Source organism: Moschus berezovskii, chromosome 28 (assembly GCF_049115385.1).
Source record: "Moschus berezovskii isolate FMDL1 chromosome 28, NW_MosBer_1.0, whole genome shotgun sequence".
NCBI lineage: Eukaryota > Metazoa > Chordata > Mammalia > Artiodactyla > Moschidae > Moschus > Moschus berezovskii.
In genome coordinates, this window is record NC_142487.1 from 8,845,841 (window position 1) to 8,866,621 (window position 20,781).

Sequence of the window (20,781 nt, forward strand, 5' to 3'; positions counted from 1 at the left end):
CACTCAGAGGTGCTGTAACAAGCATATTTCAACCCCAAACCAGGAACCAGGTTTCAACCACCATCTCCTACCTGACACGAGAGTCCAGCCGTGCCAGGAGGACAGATACACTTCTCTAACAGGAAGGCCACCTCCCTGCCTGCGTGTGACTCTTCCGCCTTTCTGCCGACCTCCATTGAAATATTTGAGATTCTGTGAAACGTTGGGTTAAAAGTGTGAAAGCGGGCACTAATATTTACAAACAGAGTTTTCAGAACCAGCACATTACAGAATCATGTTGGCACACCTAGAAAACCAGACCTTTCCTGCCAGGTGGAGGGTAGTTCCCGTTCACAGTTATAAAGGAAATGTGTATAAACACACAAAAAGCACATTAGCCATTCCACAGGGAAATTTTCAGAACTTAAGAACAATGTTAGAGAAAGCACACCTGAAAGAACTCGAAATGCTAGTCTGGCCATAATTTAGGCGGCTTTCTTTATGGGATAAGTATCATGATACCAAGTGAGCAAGGGATGGCATTCTAGATGCACTGTGACAAAGAACAGGCCTTGCAGTTGAAGGGCAGAAAATGGTTTATATGGAAGGTATCATCCTCATGTACTTACAAGTTATATACACATTACTACAGCAGATGGATAATCTATGTCACTTTCACATACTTCATAATAATATTAATATTTAATAAGATTTTGGTGAGGAACAGAAACAGATATATTAACAAATGGGGTAATGGGGGATGAAGTGAACCAAGTCCTTAAGGTTTGCTTTCAAATAAGAAAGACATTGAAAATTCTAGAAATTTCCAAGTACCTGCTTTGCTGTAATCCTTGGCCATAAGAGGCTTTGATGAGGATGTACTCAATGTTGCTAAGAACAGACATAAAATCTGAGCGTGTGACAGGTTCTTCAGAAACAGAGTTAAAATATTTCCAAAAATTCTGCAGATGAGAAGCACATTCAACTAAAGTCAGGGTACAGATCCTCAGAGGCACATGAACTTAATTCCTTTAGAGATTTCTCCAGCAGTAAGCCCAGCTCTGTGCGTGACCCTAAGTTTGACTATGGAAGCTCTCCTGTCACTTGCTGGGTGCAGTAGTCCCACCACCTCATTTATCAATAACCTCGTAACACCTCTGCTAGGGCCAGCCACACAGAGAACAATCAGTAAACCTCTCCTGGAGGAAGGAACACACACGTCCCAAATTCAAGGGCATCCAAAAATCCAGAACCATTACATCCACACAGCTGAGACTCCTGTACTCAGATAAAGGATTTAAGATGCAATTCACACTAAATTAACATGAGCCTCATAGGCACTTCTTGAGAATAGAAATTTGAATCCTTTTAGAAATATTGCTAAACCCGTTGGAATTCTGACCCAAAGCCTTCTTCTTCACTCTCTCTTATTTACAGCAGCTTCATGATTTCATTACATCAGAGTTCCCAGCCCAAGGGGTGTGTGTGGAAAGAACGCTCAGTCACCTCTTTCATCCCCACTTCCTGCTCCTGCCTCACTCCATTCTCGGGGGCTGGCGTGTCCACGTAGATGACCTGCTTCCTCGTCCGGCCTCCTTTGATCAGCACCTGAGGTTCCAGGTTGGAGGTGCCGATCCCATCGGAAGCATAGAAGGCCACGCTGTAGCGCAGTGTGCCGCCGTAGGCCAGGAGCTGTCGGAGAGAAGTGGTGTTTACGGCTCTGACATAGCCTTGGTTTAAAGATATTTCAGCATAAGCCTGCTGCCATTTGAAGGAAATCTTGCCTCTTAAAAATACATCACGTGAGTGTAATACGTTGTTTGACATGTGCTTCCTTCTAATTCTACTTAGTTCCGGATTCTTAAGTTGATCCAAGCTGTAGTTCTTAAGTATGCAATCCTTTAAAAGTCTTACAAACCACTTTATAAAGGTGTGTTTGGCTGTAAAAAGCGGCATTTATGTACTGAATACAAGTTGATGGATTGGGGATAAGTACACCCTTGAAACCACCACCACCACCATCCAAGTCCCAGTCAAACCCATCACCTCCCAATGTTTTCTCTTGATGATGCCAACAAAGGTGAGCTCTAAAGTAACAAAGCAACACGATAATCATTCTAATGATTTTCAAGCTCCTTTGAATTAAACACAATCTATAACCATTGGAGAACATATTTCCAAGTTTCAAAAATCAGGATGAATTCACACACAGACTCATGTATTTATATAAGCAAAAATGCAAACAATGTCTTCAAGTTTATTTTCTTCCCCCCAAATAGGTGACAAATTCTTGAGAAGACCCTCCAAGGCCATAGAACCCAGGCTTGTATTGAGCCTCTATTAGTAAAAAAAATAAATAAGTGTTTGTTGAGTGATTGCTTTAAAAAGGAGAAAAAGAATATGACTTTCACTTGAAAAGACTTTTAAAAATTGATGTGTGTGTGGAAGTCTTTGTGACCCTATGGACTGTAGCCTGCCAGACTCCTCTGTCCACGGAGATTCTCCAGGCAAGAACACTGGAGTGGGTAGCCATTCCCTTTTCCAGGTGATCTTCCTGATGCAGGGATTGAACCTGGGTCTCCTGCATCACAGGCAGATTCTTTACCATCTGAGCCAGCAGGGAAGTCCCTTAAAATTAATGGAAATGTTAAAAGAACCATTCATCTGGAGGACTTTTTCTAAGTGTTAACTACTCTGTCTCCTCGCAGAAGAGGAAACTAATACCCACTCCAGTTAGCAACAGGCCAACCCAGGCACTTGTGACTTCCACGGGCACCTCTGCCCCCAGGAAAGGTGGACGGGGCTCTAGGCTGGGTGCTTGTCTCACCTGGTCTCCCTGAAACTGCTCGGGCAGCCGCCAGTAAAATGGCTCTGCGTGGACCTGCTGCCTGACGGTCACGGCGTCCAGCAGGACATCGGGGGCCTGGTAGTATACTCCCTCGGTCGTGCCCTTGAGGTTACTCTGAGAAACCACACGCAGGAGAGGCTGATCTGAGCCCAACATCACCTAGTCAGGGAGGGGAGGAGAAAGCCACTTCAGAACGTGAATGAACTCCGCACCTCGGACCGTCAGAGGCTTTGCTGTTTCAGGTGAGATGGCTTCATTACTCATACAAGAATAAGAAAGGCTTTTCTTTTAAAATTAAACATCTGGACTAAAATGAACTGAAAATGCTATACTGGACAATGTTCAGCTACACGAAGGAGACCACTGAGACACTGCAACTTCATCTTCCGACTAAAGCTGCAGGCAGGTTAGCACAGAGTGACACTGACATCTTCGTTCCTGCTCCGTCTACTTCCTGGACAGCAGAGGCCGGGCTCTGAGTCTTTTATTTTTTAGGCCTCACAGGTCTTAATTGCAGCTCGTGGAATCTTTACTGTGGCATGCGGGATTTAGTTCCCTGACCAGGGATCAAACCTGGGCCCCCTGCATTGGGCACTCGGAGTCTTTAGCCACTGGACCACCAGGGAAATCCAAGAGTTCTGATTCTTAATGATCTCAAATTAGCTTCCTAGAATTTCTGACGCAGTAAGAGGAAAATGCAACACAAGTACTTAACTGTCTCTCCCACTTGCACCCAGTTCCCAAGGGTAGAGGGTCAAAAACAGAACGCTTAATGCGCGTGTGACTCACCGGCGTCCTCATATAGCCCTCGGCCTCCGAGCACAGCTGTGACAGCCCGAAGCAGAAGCAGGGCATGCATCCCCGAGGGTCCGCCTCGTTCAGAGCAAAGGTGCCAACTCGGCACTCACCGCACTGAGGACCAGCGACATTTTCCTAAAGGGGACAAAGTGATAGACTCACTTCTACTTGAGAAAAGGAAGCACGGTTTCTGAACAAACAGAAATGGAATCAAACACAGAAACCACTTTGGATGAACAGGAATGGATGAACCAGCTGCTTCTCGGGCTGGCGCCTCAACCTCTCTGAACATCAGTTCTCTCAGAATCAGTGATTTCCAAGCTCAGCTAATCATCTGAATCATCTCAGAAGCTTCAGGAAAATGCAGACATCCTAGTGAGTCTCCAGGAGGGGGCCCGGATCCTCCTGGAGTGAGTCCCCAGGGGACTGGTGAGCAGTCAGGCGAAGAGCCTTGGGCTGGTTGTCCTACACCGACCGTCCATGGTGAGAGCTGAGACCACAGATGCGGGGAACCAAGCACACATCCACCGAGGACCCCATCACCTCCGATACACTCGAGTTTCCCCTCCCTCATCCCCCACCACCAGTCAGCCCAGGACCAGGCTTCCATCTCCTGGGCCCAAGGAAAGGACCAGAGAAAGTGGTCAAGTACCTTCTAGTAACAAAGCACAATAGAAAAATGAATGAAAATACACAGAGTTGGGTATGATGTTGAAATATAACCTCCTGGGAAAATAATCAATGCAAATTTCCTCCAGTCTGCCCAGCAGGCACAAGAGAACAGTTACTTACCAGCTGTACAACCACACATTTTCCTGAAGCCCTGTTATCTATTTCACCTGTATATTCAAGACAGATTGGCTACTCAGCCAACTGGAACATGTGATAGAAAACTTGGCGTGTTTTTCAAATCAGTTCCATCATCTGACACTTGTAATAAACTGTACAAATTCCATCTAAAGCATCATCCATCACTCTAGAAGAGCACACACAGAATTTAACCTCAGACCCAGAAGGCGGTGCAAACTCATTAAGAGAAGCGTCTAGAAGCCAGGTGCTTATTTAAATAGTGAAAGCCCCGAAGTCATGATGACTAGTGAGAGGGTGGAAAAGAAGTGGGGCCGAGGCCCGTACCTTGCAAGAGCAGGCTCCGGTCTCCTGGGCACAGCTGCAGAGACCCTGCTCCTGGTCACAGGTGTCGGCCAGGGTCCCCCTCGGGTCACAATCACAGGCCATGCAGTCGGGGAAGCCTTTGTACCCTGGGGAGCACTGGTCGCAGGTCTGCCCACCGAATGCAGGCTTACACTGGCAGTGGCCAGTGACTACATCACACTGCTGGGTGGCTGACCCCACACTACTGCAATTACAGGCCTGGAAGAGAAAACAGTGAAATAAATCAAAAGGTAGCTTTTACATTTTCATAATGTATACATACGGGGACGACAGGAAACCTGGAGAAACCATACAAGCAAATGGACCTCTCTCACTACTGCTTTTCGGACTCACAACATGAGCCATCAAGAGACAGGACCCACATTGCTGGACATCGTCAAACCCCTGCATGCTGGGCCACAGTTGTGGACTGAAATTCAATCTACTTAGTAGGTCAAAGCAGTCCAGCAAAATCATGTTAGAAGACAAGTAATGTTCCCTCTGTTTTCAAAACACAAACTCTAAGTTTAACAGACAAAAGTAACACAGAAAAATAGAACCGCTGAAGACTGGACATATGTGCTTTGCCCCAGGAAAGAACTTTACGTCCTTCTCCTGGAAGATAGCGTACATTGCAGAATATATTTAAAAGGCAGTAAAATAAAAATTTGTTCTACTAACCTATCAATTTCTCAAAGGTAGGCTCTTGAAGAAAATTTAGAATATTGTGTTTTAAGGATGTTACTTCTTTCACTTTGATTCCCACCATGGGTGCTGAGTTATGACTAGAAACCATTAAGCCACTCAACAGGTTAAAATTAAGCACACAGATAAAAGAGAAAGAATGAAACCTGACGCAGCAAAGTAGTTCTGTTGGGAAAACATGCAGGTGACAGTGCACACCTGGCATCCGAGCTCTAGGTTGTGGCCCCAGTGTCCATCTGCACACTTCTCACACGCTGCACCCCGAGTGTGAGGCGGGCACACACACTCCCCGGTCTCCGGGTCACAGGTGTTCTGGGTGTGAGCGCAGTTGCAGGCTACGAGAGAGATACGGGGTCTTGTTAGGGATCAGGGCCATCGGGTCAACCAAAGGAGTCAAGAAGCTGCTGCTGCAGTGTCTGCCTGTGTTAATAATCTCAACCACCCCTGTAGTTCCTGGAGAGGCCTCATGATCCCCAGGACCCCACCATGTCTCATGAGAGGCGGAGGCTCCTCCTTGTCAAAAAGAGGCTGCTGCATGAGAGTTGATCAGGAGGCAGTGGAGAAACAGAGAAGGCCAGGCAAGGCCTCCACAGGTGGGGACAGCAGACAGCTAATGCTTACTGAGCCTCTGTGTGCCAATCACTATGCCAAGAACTCTAAGCACCACCTTGACAGGAACTCCTGGATGGAGTCTAATCGGCTTCTCCACTTTACAGATAAGGAGACCGAAGCTAAGGAAAGTCACTAGCCTAAGCTCACACAGTTAGTACAGCCTGACCAAGGCTTATGGACTTCCCAGAACAGGGATCAGGAGGCAGAAAAAAAGGAATGATATCTCACATGTGAAGAAAAAATGTAAAGGAACTTAACAGAATTAGTCCAAGGTCAAAGGAGAGTTCCAAGAAAAGTTTAGGCATTACAGGGAAGTCTGAAATGCCAAATCCCAGTGCTTACGTGTACAGCCGCCGTCCTGGTAGGAATAGAAGCCACGGGCACACCTGTCACACTTCTCTCCGGCCACACCCGGGACACAGAGACACTGGCCTTCCGCCGTGCAGTCATCTGACAGGGACCCGGCACTACAGTTGCAGGGCAGGCACCCGAGCCCCATGTCCAGCCCATAGTAGCCGTACTGTTTCATGGGAGCAGAGCAGAGGAAGACAGAACAGATTTTAGTCAATGACTAGTACCTATGGAGAAGGAAATGGCAACCCACTCCAGTACTCTTGCCTGGAGAATTGCGTGGACAGAGGAGCCTGGTGGGCTGCTGTCCATGGGGTCACACAGAGTCAGACACAACTGAAGCAACTTAGCAGTAGCAGCAACCTACTAACCACCAACTCGATGGACATGAGTTTGAGCAAACTCCGGGAGATAGCGGAGGCATGCTGCTGTCCATGGGGTAGCAAAGAGCCGGACATGACTTAGGGACTGAATGACAAAAACAAAGTACCTACTAGAACATTTCCCAAATCAGCACCTGCATGTGTCACAAGCTCACAAAGGACTCGTGACGTCATCCCGCCACCCTGGGAACTGATACACACTCTCCAGACGCGGGTGCACAGCTGCTCCCACTACCGTGCTGCAGGCACCCACTCTTTCTGGCAGTCGTGATCCCATTTCATCTGAACCAGTTCCAGCCGTCAACAATGATGCACACGTGAATCGTATGCGAGGACCTGGAGGCATCTTACCAAGCACTGGTCACACCGCTGTCCGGTCACGTGTGGTTTGCAGTCACAGAGTCCAGTTTCCGGGTGGCAGACGGCAGAAAGGGAGCCTTGGCCATGACATTCACAGGCTAACACACACAGAAGACATATTTGTGCCTATTTCTGGATATGGCTCTTATATAATCCCTTAATCCCCAAAGGAGAAATCTTACACATTCATGTTTCAAACCGGAAAATGAAAATAAAATGATCGCTTTGCAATAACTTTAAAAATTTACTCTTTTTCTGAGTGAGCCAACATAAGGTTGGTGCAAGGAACCATCACAGAGAAAAAATGTACTGAAACTATTAAGGTAATAATATGCAAATGAGCTTAACCAATTTCATGAATTCCTTGAAATTTTAAAATGAGCTGCCAGTGTGTATCAACCAAGCTTCATAAAAAACATGCAAAGATTTCAAAATCGATCTAGCCATTTGCTCATTCCAATCATATATAAATATTTTAAGTTGAGTTATAGCCATGTAGATAACTAATACTATAGTTCACGATTTAATGAAATATTTCTTATTCTAAGACATCAGTCGTTTGACTCAGGCATTCAGGCCTGAGGTTGCAGTTTCACCTCCAGCCAGAATATTGAAGTTTAAAGCTACAAAATCCCTCACCTTGTCAAAGTGATACAATTTAACCTCCAAGAAAGGTTTAATTGCTATTCATACCATAGCTGTCAATATGCACTTCATTTAAAACTTGTAATATGTTCACCGACAAGATATTGGGTGTATGAATCCACTTCTTCAACACTAAATTTTATGTAACCTAAATGTAGATCAAGTAGTTCTGATGAAAATTTAGCATCCTTATTATTGTTGTTGTTTAGTCACTAAGTCGTGTCATACTCTTGCAACTCCATGGACTATAGCCCACCAGGCTCCTCTGTCCACGGGATTTCCCAGGCAAGAATACTGGAGTGGGCTGGGCTGTCATTTCCCTCTCAAGGGGATCTTCCCTACCAAGGGATTGAAACCAGGTCTCTTGTGCCTCCTGCATTGCAGGCCGATTCTTTACCACGGAGTCACTTAGGAAGCCCATACTAATTAGGATGGGCTATAAAAGATGCACTGAATTTTGAGGACTCATTATTAAAAAAAAAGAAAGCAGTCATGTCATTAACACTTTGAAAACTTGATTACATGATAAAATAACACTTTCAATATATTGAGTTAAATATGTATGCTATTAAAATGCATTTCATCTATTTCTTTATACTTTTTAAAAGGTGGCTACTAGAAAATTTTCAATTGCACGTATGGCTTGCATTTCTATTGGACACTATTGAGACAGAAAAATGATAAAAATTACTGCTCTTATTGCTAGCAATTATAATTGCTACCATTTATTTACTGTCTAGAACTTTAAATTTGTTATCCCATTTATTTTTCAGAAAGGCCTAGTGTACATATATAATTATGTCCATTTTACGCATGAGGAAATAGCAGCTAGCAGAGGTTAATAAATTTGCCTAATATCACATGGTTGCTTGGTGACCATGTAACCCTGGATGCTACCCTGTGTTATTCAGACCCTAAAGCCCTGAATCCACACGTGCTTCCCTGCTACACCATCCTGTATAAGCTCCCCACTAAACTTGGGATTTTCAAGTCTGATAAAGTTCCAACTCCCATCACAATACTTAGCATAGTGCCTGGGAAGTAACAGACAAGCAATAAGTGACAAATGAACTATCATTAAGGTTTGCAATAAGCAGGAAAAGAAAAGCCATGAGAATGGTGAAGGCATTCTGTAAACTCTTTACACAATTACAGGTTATCATAATTATCATCTCCTGTGATAATCAATCAAGATGCTCAATGGCAGGTTCATAGCCCCAGGGCGATTAACACCTCGTTCATCTCTTGTGCTCCTAGGGAAGCATCTTTTCTGTATCACTGGCTCCCTCTTGTGTCTCTACATTGTAATAGCCTATAGTAGGGCTTCAGTATTTATAGGTAATCATCAAAAAGGTGAAATCATCAAAAGGGGCTTCTCTGGTGGTTCAGATGGTAAAGAGTCTGTCTGCAGTGTGGAAGACCCGGGTTCAATCCCTGGGTCGGGACGATCCCCTGGAGAAGGAAATGGCAACCCACTCCAGTATTCTTGCCTAAGAAATCCCATGGACAGAGGAGCCTGGTGGGCTACAGTCCATGGGGTCAAAAAAAGAGTCCGACATGATTTAGCGACTGAGCATGAGCACGAGATGAGTGGAGTCTTCACAAGGTGGTAAGTAGTGGAGCCAACTGCAACAGCGCACACACTCACCACGGCAGTTCTTCGCGGTCACTGCGTCCCCGTAGAAACCGTCAGCACACCTCTCACAGTGGGGGCCGTCGGTGTTCCCAAGGCATTGCAGGCATTCTCCGGTGACGGAATCACAGCTCCCAGGCTCCAAGGGGTCGGCGTTGCCGCTGCAGTTACATGGGACGCAGGAGTCTCCGGGCACTGTTGGGTTTCCATAGTAACCGTCTGCACATCTGTATAAAAGATGCAGACAGAGATGCGCACAAATGCAATTACTGCAGACTGTACTCCACCATCCAGGGACTCTTTCAGTGGTTAATCAATCAGTCTGACTCTTCACCTAAGATTTACTGTGAGAGGAATGCAGCTCCCAGTTCAGGCATTCACAGATCCCATCACTCATTGTGAGGCATGGGGAGTGCGTCCAAATAAGCCAACGATCTCCTGGGACAGGCTGCAGACCCGGGCAACTCGACCAGCATCCCACCACTCAGGGAGGCCACCTCCCATGCGGACCAGCCAGACTTGGCACTAAGACTCACACGGGAAAGACAGCCCCTGGCCGCCAGGCACCAGGAGACACTTAAATCAAACCAGCTCTCACTTGTGGAATTATCCAGAGTAAAAGGACATTCAAATGTGTGAACAGACGTACGAACTCCTGGCTGTTTCCCATTGCTACTGATGAGAACTCAGGATAGCTCAGAGAGATCAAAGTATTCCCATGGACTTTCAACATTAATTTTTTAATTGATCGACTGGCTTCTCTCTCTGAGTCTATAAAATAATAATTACATATCAAAAACTCTAAAGCCACACGTAACTACATATTTAAAAACAAACACAGAATTCATTGTAAACACTTTTGGAAACCAATTGAGTGAAGGAGTACCTCTCGCACCAATCCCCCGTGTATCCTGGGGCACACTGGTCACACACCACTTCGTCCCCATCATCCAGGTGGCAGGTGGGGCTGAAACTGACAAAACAGTAGAGATGAATGCAGTTCTCCAGTGGATAGTGCAGAACGCTTAAGTATTAAAATGCTTGGCTTCCACCACTCCTATCCTTACACACCTTCACTGGATCCTCACTCCTTAGCCCAGAAACAAAGGCCCCCAGTCACACAGCCCATGCAGTGGGCACTAAACACTCCCTGTTTGTCCCTTGGCCTGGGCTGTGATTCTCCCCACTCTGTCTGGGCTCACTGGCTCACCCTCAATGCCCTCCTCCAAGAGGCTGGCTCTGATGCTCAAGCCAAGTTCCTCTCCTCCAGTCCCTGGGGCTGGGCTGCCTGCCTCAGAGCTGCCCACACTGGCCAAGAGCAAGTTCACTTCCAATTTCCTCTCCTCCTTCAAGTCTCAGATTGAGTGGTTCCTCAGGGCATCGCCCCTGGTAGATGCCCCCTGCAGAGTGGACGTACTTCCCCTGTCCTCATGACCACACAGTGGATGCCGTGGCACCAGCAGCCATGGCTGAACAGTCTGATGCTCAGGACACCTACCATGATACCCAGCACATACCAGGCACTCAATAAAGATTTGTTGAATCAACTTAATGAATTCAGTTCATTCCCAGTGAGCCTCATATTTACATATTTTGGTCATTAGCTCAAATCCTCCTAAAGCCCAGGACCAAGTTTTATTCATATCCATGTCCCCCTCTACCTCCTAGCCCACTGGTAGGCATACAACACTGAAGGAAGTGATGATCAGCATTAGACCAAGAGGAAAAAAGGCAGGCAAAGGTCCTCGCCACCACACAACTTGCCTTATATAATTCAATACGTCAAACTTCTTTTTAAAAGACAGAGTCTTTTCCTCCATCTCGAGTCCCAGTGAATTACCATGGGGCAAATTCACACTCTCTTTGCACACAGGTCTTGCTCTAAAGACATCAGTGCTGGTCTGGATGGGGACCCTGGCCGCTTGGGGCAGGACTGGCTGGTGGGGGAGCCGGGCTTACTTGTTGGAGGCCGTGGAGAGCGGGCAAGCGCAGGGCTGGCAGTCTCCCGGGGTCCCTCGGGAAGGCAGCCCATAGAAGCCGGGCAGGCAGCGCTCGCAATGGTCCCCAGTGGTGTTGTGCTGGCATGCCTAGGAAACACGTGTGGAGAGGCTTAGCTCTGGCCCGCTGAGTGAGCCTCAGAGTTACCCACAAACAACTTGCAGTCCAAGCAGAAAAAAAGGCCAAACACTAAAGCAAGTCACCAAACACTCCTGTATGAGAAGAGGCTGCCTGTCTCCAGACTGGCTGATAAAATCTTTTAATTTGTGAAAACAGGAAGCAAGAGACCTTTCACTTTCAACCACTATACTCGGTCTCCTCTGCAGTAGCAAAATGGATCAAAGGGCTGCTCTCGGATCCTGGATGGCAGAGGGTGCATGAAGTGGACCCCCCAGCCCAAGTGTGGGCAGAGGCCTCCAAACCCGAAAGGAAGAGGGAGAGAGCTCTTAAAGGAACAACAACCTCATCAAGCAATGGGAAGCTGAGCTTGAGGAACTTATCGTGGAAAGACTGAGTCTGCGTGCAAGCCATCCTTCCACGCCACCCTACAGACACTTCACTTACAGAGAACAGAGACACGGACAAAGAACTAAATGAAAGCTGTCCTTCCAGAGAAACAGAAAAATGAGGCCCCAGAGAGAAAAAGCAATGGGCGGCACCACGCCGAGGTCTTCCCCATGGGTCTGATCATTAAATTTCCTCTGCCCTGCTACTCAATCAGTCTCTTAGGGAAAAAGCATGAGCTCCCCCTCTGTGCTGTGCGGGTGAATAGGTTCAGCTGATTACCAAACACATTCATTCCGTCTCTGAGCGGTGAATCCATTAGAGCCCAGGAGTGTGGCCTGGCTCCCAGGCACAAGAGCCTAAAAGAATTCCTGACTGAAGTTAAAAAACAAGTCTTGCCCTGTATCTGCCCCAAAGTTCATTCTCAAGATTAACCACATATTTGTTAAGCCCTGTTTCAACTTCTACTGCATGAAAGAGGGACTTGTTTGCAGAGTTCATCTGCTAACAACGATGAAGCATTATATATTGCACAAATGAGTGAGATTATCAGATATCTTACCGTTCCTCTTATGATACACTATGTAATATAATGTTAAAATCTACTAGCATTTGCATTTAAAAAATCTGATCTTTTTTGCTTAATCAGTGGACGTTTTCTACCTTTATGTTACATTTTAGTGTTGTGAAGTAAATCATTACTTATTGTCCTAAGAAAAAACCTTCAGTGAAATGATGCCTCCCTTTTCTATTATTACCAAAGCAACTTTTCTTCAAAAAAAAAAAAACGAAAAGAAATAAAAAGCAGGAAATAGTCTATGTCTTGAACTTAAACCTCCAGATTTCCTTTGGGGTTCACAAAGGCAGGGATGTTCCCTGTGGAGGAAGCATTTTTTAAAAAAATCACTTCTGAGTAGAGCCAGGGCTTCAGGGTGGGGGAGGGGCACACGAGGTCTCAGACTCACAAAGCAAACACCATGAACATCACACTCAGCTGCATGGCCGTGGCATTCACAGGGCTGACAGATTCCTCCGAAAAGTATTCCGTCCACGCGGTAATAGCCAGGCAGACAGGACTGCAAAAGAAGGAAGGTGACTATGCAGGAGAAGGTAACTTTTTATGCAAAATGCAAATCATCTTTTTCCAAATATGTTAGAAACAAAAGCCGCTCAGTCTTCCACGAACAGAAAGCTTATTTTTTTGCCCAAACATGCCATAAAATGCACTCGTATGGTGCACACGATTCAATGATTTTTTTTCAGTAAATTTACTGAATGGTTCAACTACCACCATAATCCAGTTCTTTATATGTTCTAAAGGCAGAAACATGCACATAGCAACTTAATAGCTATTCAATAAGCCAGTGTACATCATAGGAGTTTTCCACTGCAACATTCTTAGAAATCATGTAATAGTCATTTAACCAGTATTTCAATGGAGAGGCTATTTTTTCCTCTATTATTTTTTCTTTTGCTTAAAATTTATAAAATGTTGCCATCATAGTGTTAAATGCACATCTGTGTCAAATAGCATCAGTTTAATAAAATAAATGTTAAGGTGAGCTTCCCTTGGTCTTCCTGCTGGTCTGACAACTTGGAGGTTCAAGGACAAGGAGTCCCCTAGACACTGTACTTCATGTCATCCTCCTGGCAACCCTGAGAAATTGACTCTCTATTTGACAGACATGCAATCTGAAACATGAAGCATTAGCTCTGGTCCTCGGCGCTCATACAATGATTCAACTCCAGGTGTGCACACCTGCAAGACCCCTGTCCATGGGCTGACCAGGACGACAGCAGACAAGAAATGCATCCAGAGTGCAGACTGGGGAATGATTAATTTGAGGCTGGCACTCTCCTTTGGGGCCATGGCACGAGGGGGTGTGGGTTTGCTTTCTATTGTTCTAAGGATTCTTAGGGGCTTCCCTGGTGGCTCAGAGGTAAAAGCGTCTGCCTCCAATGCGGGAGATCTGGGTTCGATCCCTGGGTCAGGAAGATCCCCTCGAGAAGGAAACGGTAACCCACTCCAGTATTCTTGCCTGGAAAATCCCGTGGAAGGAGAAGCCTGGTAGGCTAAAGTCCACGGGGTCGCATAGAGTCGAACACGACTGAGCGACGGAACGGAACAGAAGGATTCTTAGAGAGCATTTCATTATAGTAATAATGTATAATGCCTTCATTCACACTGATCTTGGGAATGTCCCCTATCACCTCCTGTAGCCATGCTCCCCTGGGGACAGCAGGCTTCTCTACAGATGGGCATTGAGCAGGCAGCCGCCTGGGGGTCTGTGTGGCAGCTACAGGGCTCCTCCAAATTCCATTCTCAGTGAACAGCTGCCTGATTCTTTAAGTCAGCTTCTGAGAAAGAGCTGGATTACAGAATGAGTTCTGCTTGACACAAACCCTGACAAAGAAGACTTGAGCTTCCTATTCCTGCCTGAGGATCATCCCACAAACCCCCGGACACTTTTGCTCCAAAGCCACACCCACACCAGCACTTGCCCTCCAAAGCCCTGCCCACACCAGCACTTTCCCCCCAAAGCTCCACCCACATCAGCACTTGCCCTCCAAAGCTCCGCCCACAAGAGCACTTGCCCCCCAAAGCCCCGCCCACACCAACATTGCCTTCCAAAGCCCTGCGCACTTGTGCTCCAGCAGTAACTCCCCCTTCCAGTCTAGCTGGCAAGGCTCCCACTTCCACAGTTATCTTTGCATTACCTATGGCTCCCCAAGCCCACATCCACATACTATGAGGTGGTCTGAGGGTCATTTTTCTGTTAAGCACAAGACCCACAGGGATTAGGACCTATGAACTCTTGTTGGCCCTAAAAAAAATGAGATGTAAAAAAAAAAAGTTCTTTGGTCCCCACGCCATACCAAAAAAACTTTTCAAAATATTTAAAATAGAGATAAAAATATTTAATTAAATATCTGCACCAGGAAGCTTCAGGCCAACATTATTAACTACAAAGTTAGTAAAAGTAAAAACAGATTATAAGTTAAATGTTCTCACTTTGTAAAAGTGCAAGCCAAGAAATCACAGCCAATGACAAATGTTCACAATCATAGTCAGTCATGGACACGTGAGAGGACCTCACGGCAACAGCCAGGGGTGGAGGTCAAACCCTAATATGACCGCCTGCTAGCTGTGTGACCTTGGTCAAGTCACCTAACGTCTCTGTGTCTCTGTTTCCTCCTCTGTGGAACAGAAAGGACACGAAGGGCCTACCTGACAGGGTTGTTGTAAGGATTAAATGGGGTAATATATGGAAAGGGCTCAGAACAGTGCCAGATACATACAAAGTTCTCAGTAAGAGAAAGTTATTATCAATATGGATGTCCAAATAATTCAAAACATACCCCCAAATTTCTAAGCAACAGATTACTTTTAGCAATGAATGTAAGAGTAGCTTCATACACTGACCATGTGATGTGGAGCCCGTGTAAGTAACACAGCCGGGGGCCATCAAAGGTCTCCACACAGGGCTGGCTTGGCTAAAGCTTTCCAGGTCAAGTGTTGGTAACTGGTAAATTTTCAAATATGCTCGAAGTTCGATCCTCCTTAGGAATGCAAAATACGGCTTGGGTGCTGCAATTTTCCTATTGACTAAGCCAGACAGTGACACCTACTGAGGGTCTTCCCAGGGGCTTCAGAGAAATCAGATTTATTTTGTTTAAGTTTTTTAAAGATTTTTTTGATATGGGCCATTTTTAAAGTCTTTATTGAATTTGTTACAATATTGCTTCTGTTTGGTTTTTTCTTTGTTTTAGCTGTGAAGCACAGAATCTTAGCTCCCTGACCAGGGATCGAACCTGCACCTGCTGTGCTGATAGACAAAGTCTTAACCAGTGGACAGCCAAGAAAGTCCCTAGATTTCTTTAAGCAATGTGTTTTCTATATTCCAAGATCCCTCAAAACTCTGAAACTTAGAAACACTGGGTTTCCAAAATTAAAATTCAAACGTACATTATGACATCACCTTCAATGCATTTTTTCCCCATAGGAAGGAGCAAAGGAAGCAGACAGGAAGGAGCAGAAGCAGACAGGAAGGAGGAGGAGGGTTACCTCGCAGGAGATGCCCGCATAGCCCTGAGGACACTCGCAGTGCTCCACCTCCGTGGCCAGGGACAGGTCTATGACGTTAGGACTGGCCACGTCCAGAGAGACAGAATCCAACCTACCAAGAGCCAAACAGATAGGGCCCGTTACACAACTTAACACGCTTGCACGGAGCATCTAAAACCTCAAGGAAGACGAATTCCTTAAAAAGGTTTAATTCAAACAAAATGTTTTTTGTTTGTTTTTTTTTAATTAAAAAGGTGAGTGTGTTGTAAGTAACAAGAGATTTTCACAACAGAACATTTTCTGGGAGCTGTCATTAGTCCCTGGAAATGCCTTCAAAATTTGGAAAAAGATGAGCTACTGCCCAACACAGCTAAGGCAAGGCTCCATGGGGTCCCTTCTGAAGACTGGACTTCAGAACCATGAGCCCAGGCAACCGAACTCTCTCTAGTGCAGAGAGGCTGTCACTGGGTGGGCTCTTCAGTTTGCTTTAGCCGTTTTCTTTGTGCATGCTCTGACCGACATTGCCAGAAACAGACCTTCTTAAAGTAACAAAAACGACTAAGGCTGAACTCATGAGCTGTGAAAATCTAAGCCCATTAACGTTGAGACGGTGAAAACTAGGTGCACCATTGCTGGCAACTGTCCCCTCATTTCTCAGAAAACCACCCTGAAAGTTCCTGATCCTGACACCAAATCTATTTCCTACTAGACACATTGGTCATGGACAACTCTTCTTACACTTTTGATAAAAGTGTAGTGATAAGAAATAATTCCAAGACAGACAGCTCCATTAGCTGTGTCCTTAAAATAATCAAGTGTATTCAACTTAAAATACATAAGGCATAGAATCGACATTTCATAAACTAGACAGCACAAAAGGCAAGGCCACCATAAATTTTCCCTCCTTTCCAGTACACACCTGTAAAGAGCTGTCCTGGCAGAGTTGTAGTTGGCTCTGATCAAGAGATGGGTCACATTGGCGAGGACGGTCATCAGCCGGTCGCGATCTATCTCCCTCTTGCTCTTGAAATCTCGGAAGTTCTCTGGTAGCAGTCTAACCATGTTCAAGTACTCTTCGTACGGCTGCAACAGCAGGCCCTCAGCCTGGGTGCTTAAAGTGATTCCGTTTCCCTAACATTTTTAAAACAAGGAGGAAATATATTCATGATTCATTTTCATGATGAAACACGAAAAGCAAATTTTGTATTCAGCCACCTGGCTTTTCATGTCTTGGCCAAACGTGTAAAGATATCCATGTAGCCCTTGGTCCAGAAGGATCAGAGATATTTCACTGTGTTCCTCTCAGAGGAATTTGGATAATAAGTCTAAAGTCTTTGCCTCTGCTAATCTCAGAAAAGAGACAAAGGCAAGCACTAGACCAAGTTTTCCTCAAAGCAACCAGTCAGATACCCCTCATCTTTTTTTAAATTGAAGTACAGTTGATTTACAATGTTTGAGGGGTATAGCAAAAGGCCTTGCTGAGTTTTTTGTTTGGTTTTGTTGCAATTTTTATTGGAATATAATATCTTAACTCATTTTTGGACACAAACATGTAATAAACCTCCTGATTTCTAGCAACGTAAGAAAATACCTATTAAAAACCCACAAGTTCTACTCATTGTCAGCCATTGCTGGCATTCTGTCACTGGAGAATACACACCAATATCTGGTATGTTGCAAGCTTTCAAGATAGCCTGGATTTTAAAAGTCAGTCCATTGGTTGTATCTGATGGATGTAGATTTATCTCCTAGTTCACTTTATGTCACGAGCTAAAACTATGAACCTAACTTCCTTATTGGTGGGTAATAACTGAAAATAAAGATTTCATTGTCATGCTCACTTCTTAAAAGTCGTAAAAGTAATCAAATAGGAGCCCATTTATCATCATGTGTTTTCTGACCTATGCGTGTACCCCCAAGGGTAATGTTCATATTTCATTTTTTCACAACCTTAGGTCTTGTTTATACGGAGTGTTTGTTAACCTAGTCTGTCAAATAACAATTAGGAGAATACCTATTTTAATTAGAAAATTTAATTCTTGTAAAATGAATTTCAAGGACCTACACTACAATTAGCATTTCTTTTAGGAAACCCCACGGTGACTCAGATGGTAAAGAAGCTACCTGCAATGCAGGAGACCAGGGTTCAATCCCTGGGTTGGAAAGACCCCCTAGAGGAGGGTGTGGCAACCCCCTCCAGTATTCTTGCCTGGAGAATCCCCATGGACAGAGGGGCCTGGTGAGCTACAGTCCACGGGGTCCCAAAGAACTGGACACGACTGAGCGACTAAGCACCTAGTTGCTTTACAATGTTGTGTTAGTTTCTGTTGCACAGCAAAGTGAATCAGCTGTATGGATACATTTATCCCCTCTTTTTTTGGATTTCCTTCAGGTCACCACAGAGCACTGAGTAGAATTCTCTGTGCTGTCCAGGAGGTTCTTATTAGCTATGTTTCTTTTTGTGATGGGAGTGAGGACAGGGATGGAGGGACAGAGGTGAGATCAAAACAGTGACACACCTCCTGTCCCCACACAGCCAGACTCTGCGACCAGCCAGACTCTGGTCACTCGGTGGGAAGGACACGACCGGAGGGGCAGAGGGGCTCCAAGGCCGATCAGGAAGTCCCCACATGGAGGAAAACCTTCTCCCTTTAGAGTGTGAATTGACAACTCCACTACAGGATAAAGGGAAGCGCTACAGCACGGCCCCCGGGCAGTTCTGGAAATTCTAGTCTCAGGGGACCTGAGAGACAGCCCACTGCTGACAGCCCTCCTGGCCCTGAGCTCCTCGCTACATCACACCCCCTCTTAGACACTTTTGAGTTATAACACTCACCCCCCACGAAGCCCTCGGCTCTATCACAGCGACAGGAAAGCAGTTACCTTAATGATGACGTCGGCGTGAGACAGGGGGTCACCGTCCACCGCTTCCACTGGGACCTCATAGGACACTGTGTACTTCAGGAACCCACCAAAGGCTGTCAGCTGGAACCATGAAGGGACAGTGAGCATGGAGAGGAGGGAGCATAGCCCGCAGTCAGAGGACACGATGGCTGGGACTCATCTGGAAATTGCTGCGAGGCGTCCCCGAGGCCCCAGTACGTAAGGCCTTCACATTTAAGGCAGTGGACAGGAAGCATGTTATACGAATCATCTGTTTAACTGACATCACCAAATGCAGGATATTGTTTAAATTCACAGAAAATGCACTCCTTCTTAGAGCTAACGAGGTAAATTACTATGAACTTCTGCTAGTCCAACAACAGACCTTTATTTCATGGAAGAACTGCAGCGGGTGGGGAGTTTGCCCCGACTCTAATCTCAACATTGGGTCTCATCACCGTGCTTGTGGGAGGACGACAGACACATGTGTGATCAGCCAAAGGAAGGACTAAGGGTCCCCTCCCTGACCCCACATCCTTTAATGGAAAAGAGAGACATTTTTTTTCTGCCAGCTCTGGTACAACAACACAATGTTCAGAAGCCAATTTCTGCACCATAAAAAAATTGGAGAGGTGATCCCCAGACTCACAAACTACTGAATTTTGGTGATAAGACCTCATTCTAAATAGAAAATGACTTCTAAGATTGTAATTTAGTGCGGAAAAGCAATCATTAAAAAAAAATAAACACCAGTTAAACATACACAGCTGAAACTCCAATACTTTGGCCACCTCATGCGACGAATTGACTCACTGGAAAAGAGTCTGATTCTGGGAGGGATTGGGGGTGGGAGGAGACGGGGACGACAGAGAATGAGATGGCTGGATGGCATCACCGACTCGATGGACATGAGTCTGAGTGAACTCCGGGAGTTGGTGATGGACAGGGAGGCCTGGCGTGCTGTGATTCATGGGGTCGCAAAGAGTCGGACACGACTGAATGACTGAACTGAAACATACACAAGACAGCTATAAAATTTAAAATGTAACCATCAAATTAGCTAGAAATGGACTATGGTATGAGACCTATACCATGACTTAAACCAAAGGCGAGGCTAAGGCAAGCAGGGAGCCAGAGCCATTGAGGGATATTGAACTGAATATATTTTCAGATCAGAATCCGGAGAAGGTGCACGATTGGTGAGGGGGGATGGGACCATGTCACAGAAGGGAGAGGTTAAACCGTATCAACCAACTGCCCACTTTGTAGAATCCCCTTTGAGCATTTTCTCACAATGGAAAAGATCCTATCTGTACTTGAGCATGAACTTCACGTGAGCAACAATCGTGAGAAAGAAGCAGCGGGTCCCCTGCACACCCTTTCTAGAAGTGTTCTAACACCCGGTGAGACAAGTATGGGCTTCCCAGATGGCTCAGTGCTAAAGAACCCGCCTGCCAAAGCAGGAGATGCAGGAGATACAGGTTCGATCCCTGGGTCAGGAAGGTCCTCTGGAGAAGGAAATGGCAACACACTCTGGTATTCTTGCCTAGGAAACCCCATGGACAGAGGAGCCTAGCAGCTACAATCCATGGGGTCGCAAAGAAGCAGACAGGACTGAGCACAAAACTGGTACACAGCTGACTCCACAGAACAGGGACGCAAGGGACCTTCACAAAGGCCTGGCTGACCCAGGAACCCAGAGCAAGGCAGAAAGTCTGTATGGGAGAAGCGAACAGGCTTCCCCTACCTACCAGGGGCTTACCATGGTGCCAGGAAGGACACAAGTTCGTATTTTAATGATGTAGTAAAATCAAGCAGCGATAAAGACTGTGGGAGTCAGGTGGGAGTACACACTATGTGATCT

At 45.7% G+C, this 20,781-nt stretch overlaps 1 protein-coding gene across 1 annotated transcript in view; it reads right to left on the reverse strand.

The window, feature by feature from the left end:
• The window catches only part of LAMA1 (laminin subunit alpha 1), a 123,199-nt gene that overhangs the window by 48,890 nt on the left and 53,528 nt on the right, over positions 1-20,781 (reverse strand). The window contains exons 13-28 of the mRNA XM_088833522.1: positions 18,918-19,019; positions 16,954-17,165; positions 16,035-16,146; positions 12,934-13,044; positions 11,426-11,553; positions 10,353-10,439; positions 9,482-9,693; positions 7,180-7,286; positions 6,437-6,614; positions 5,681-5,817; positions 4,760-4,996; positions 3,617-3,760; positions 2,807-2,986; positions 1,486-1,671; positions 814-941; positions 72-192 (exon numbers count right to left, since the gene is read on the reverse strand). Of these exons, the coding sequence (XP_088689648.1) occupies positions 72-192; positions 814-941; positions 1,486-1,671; positions 2,807-2,986; positions 3,617-3,760; positions 4,760-4,996; positions 5,681-5,817; positions 6,437-6,614; positions 7,180-7,286; positions 9,482-9,693; positions 10,353-10,439; positions 11,426-11,553; positions 12,934-13,044; positions 16,035-16,146; positions 16,954-17,165; positions 18,918-19,019 (2,382 nt within the window). The remainder of the gene's footprint in view (positions 1-71; positions 193-813; positions 942-1,485; positions 1,672-2,806; positions 2,987-3,616; positions 3,761-4,759; positions 4,997-5,680; positions 5,818-6,436; positions 6,615-7,179; positions 7,287-9,481; positions 9,694-10,352; positions 10,440-11,425; positions 11,554-12,933; positions 13,045-16,034; positions 16,147-16,953; positions 17,166-18,917; positions 19,020-20,781) is intronic.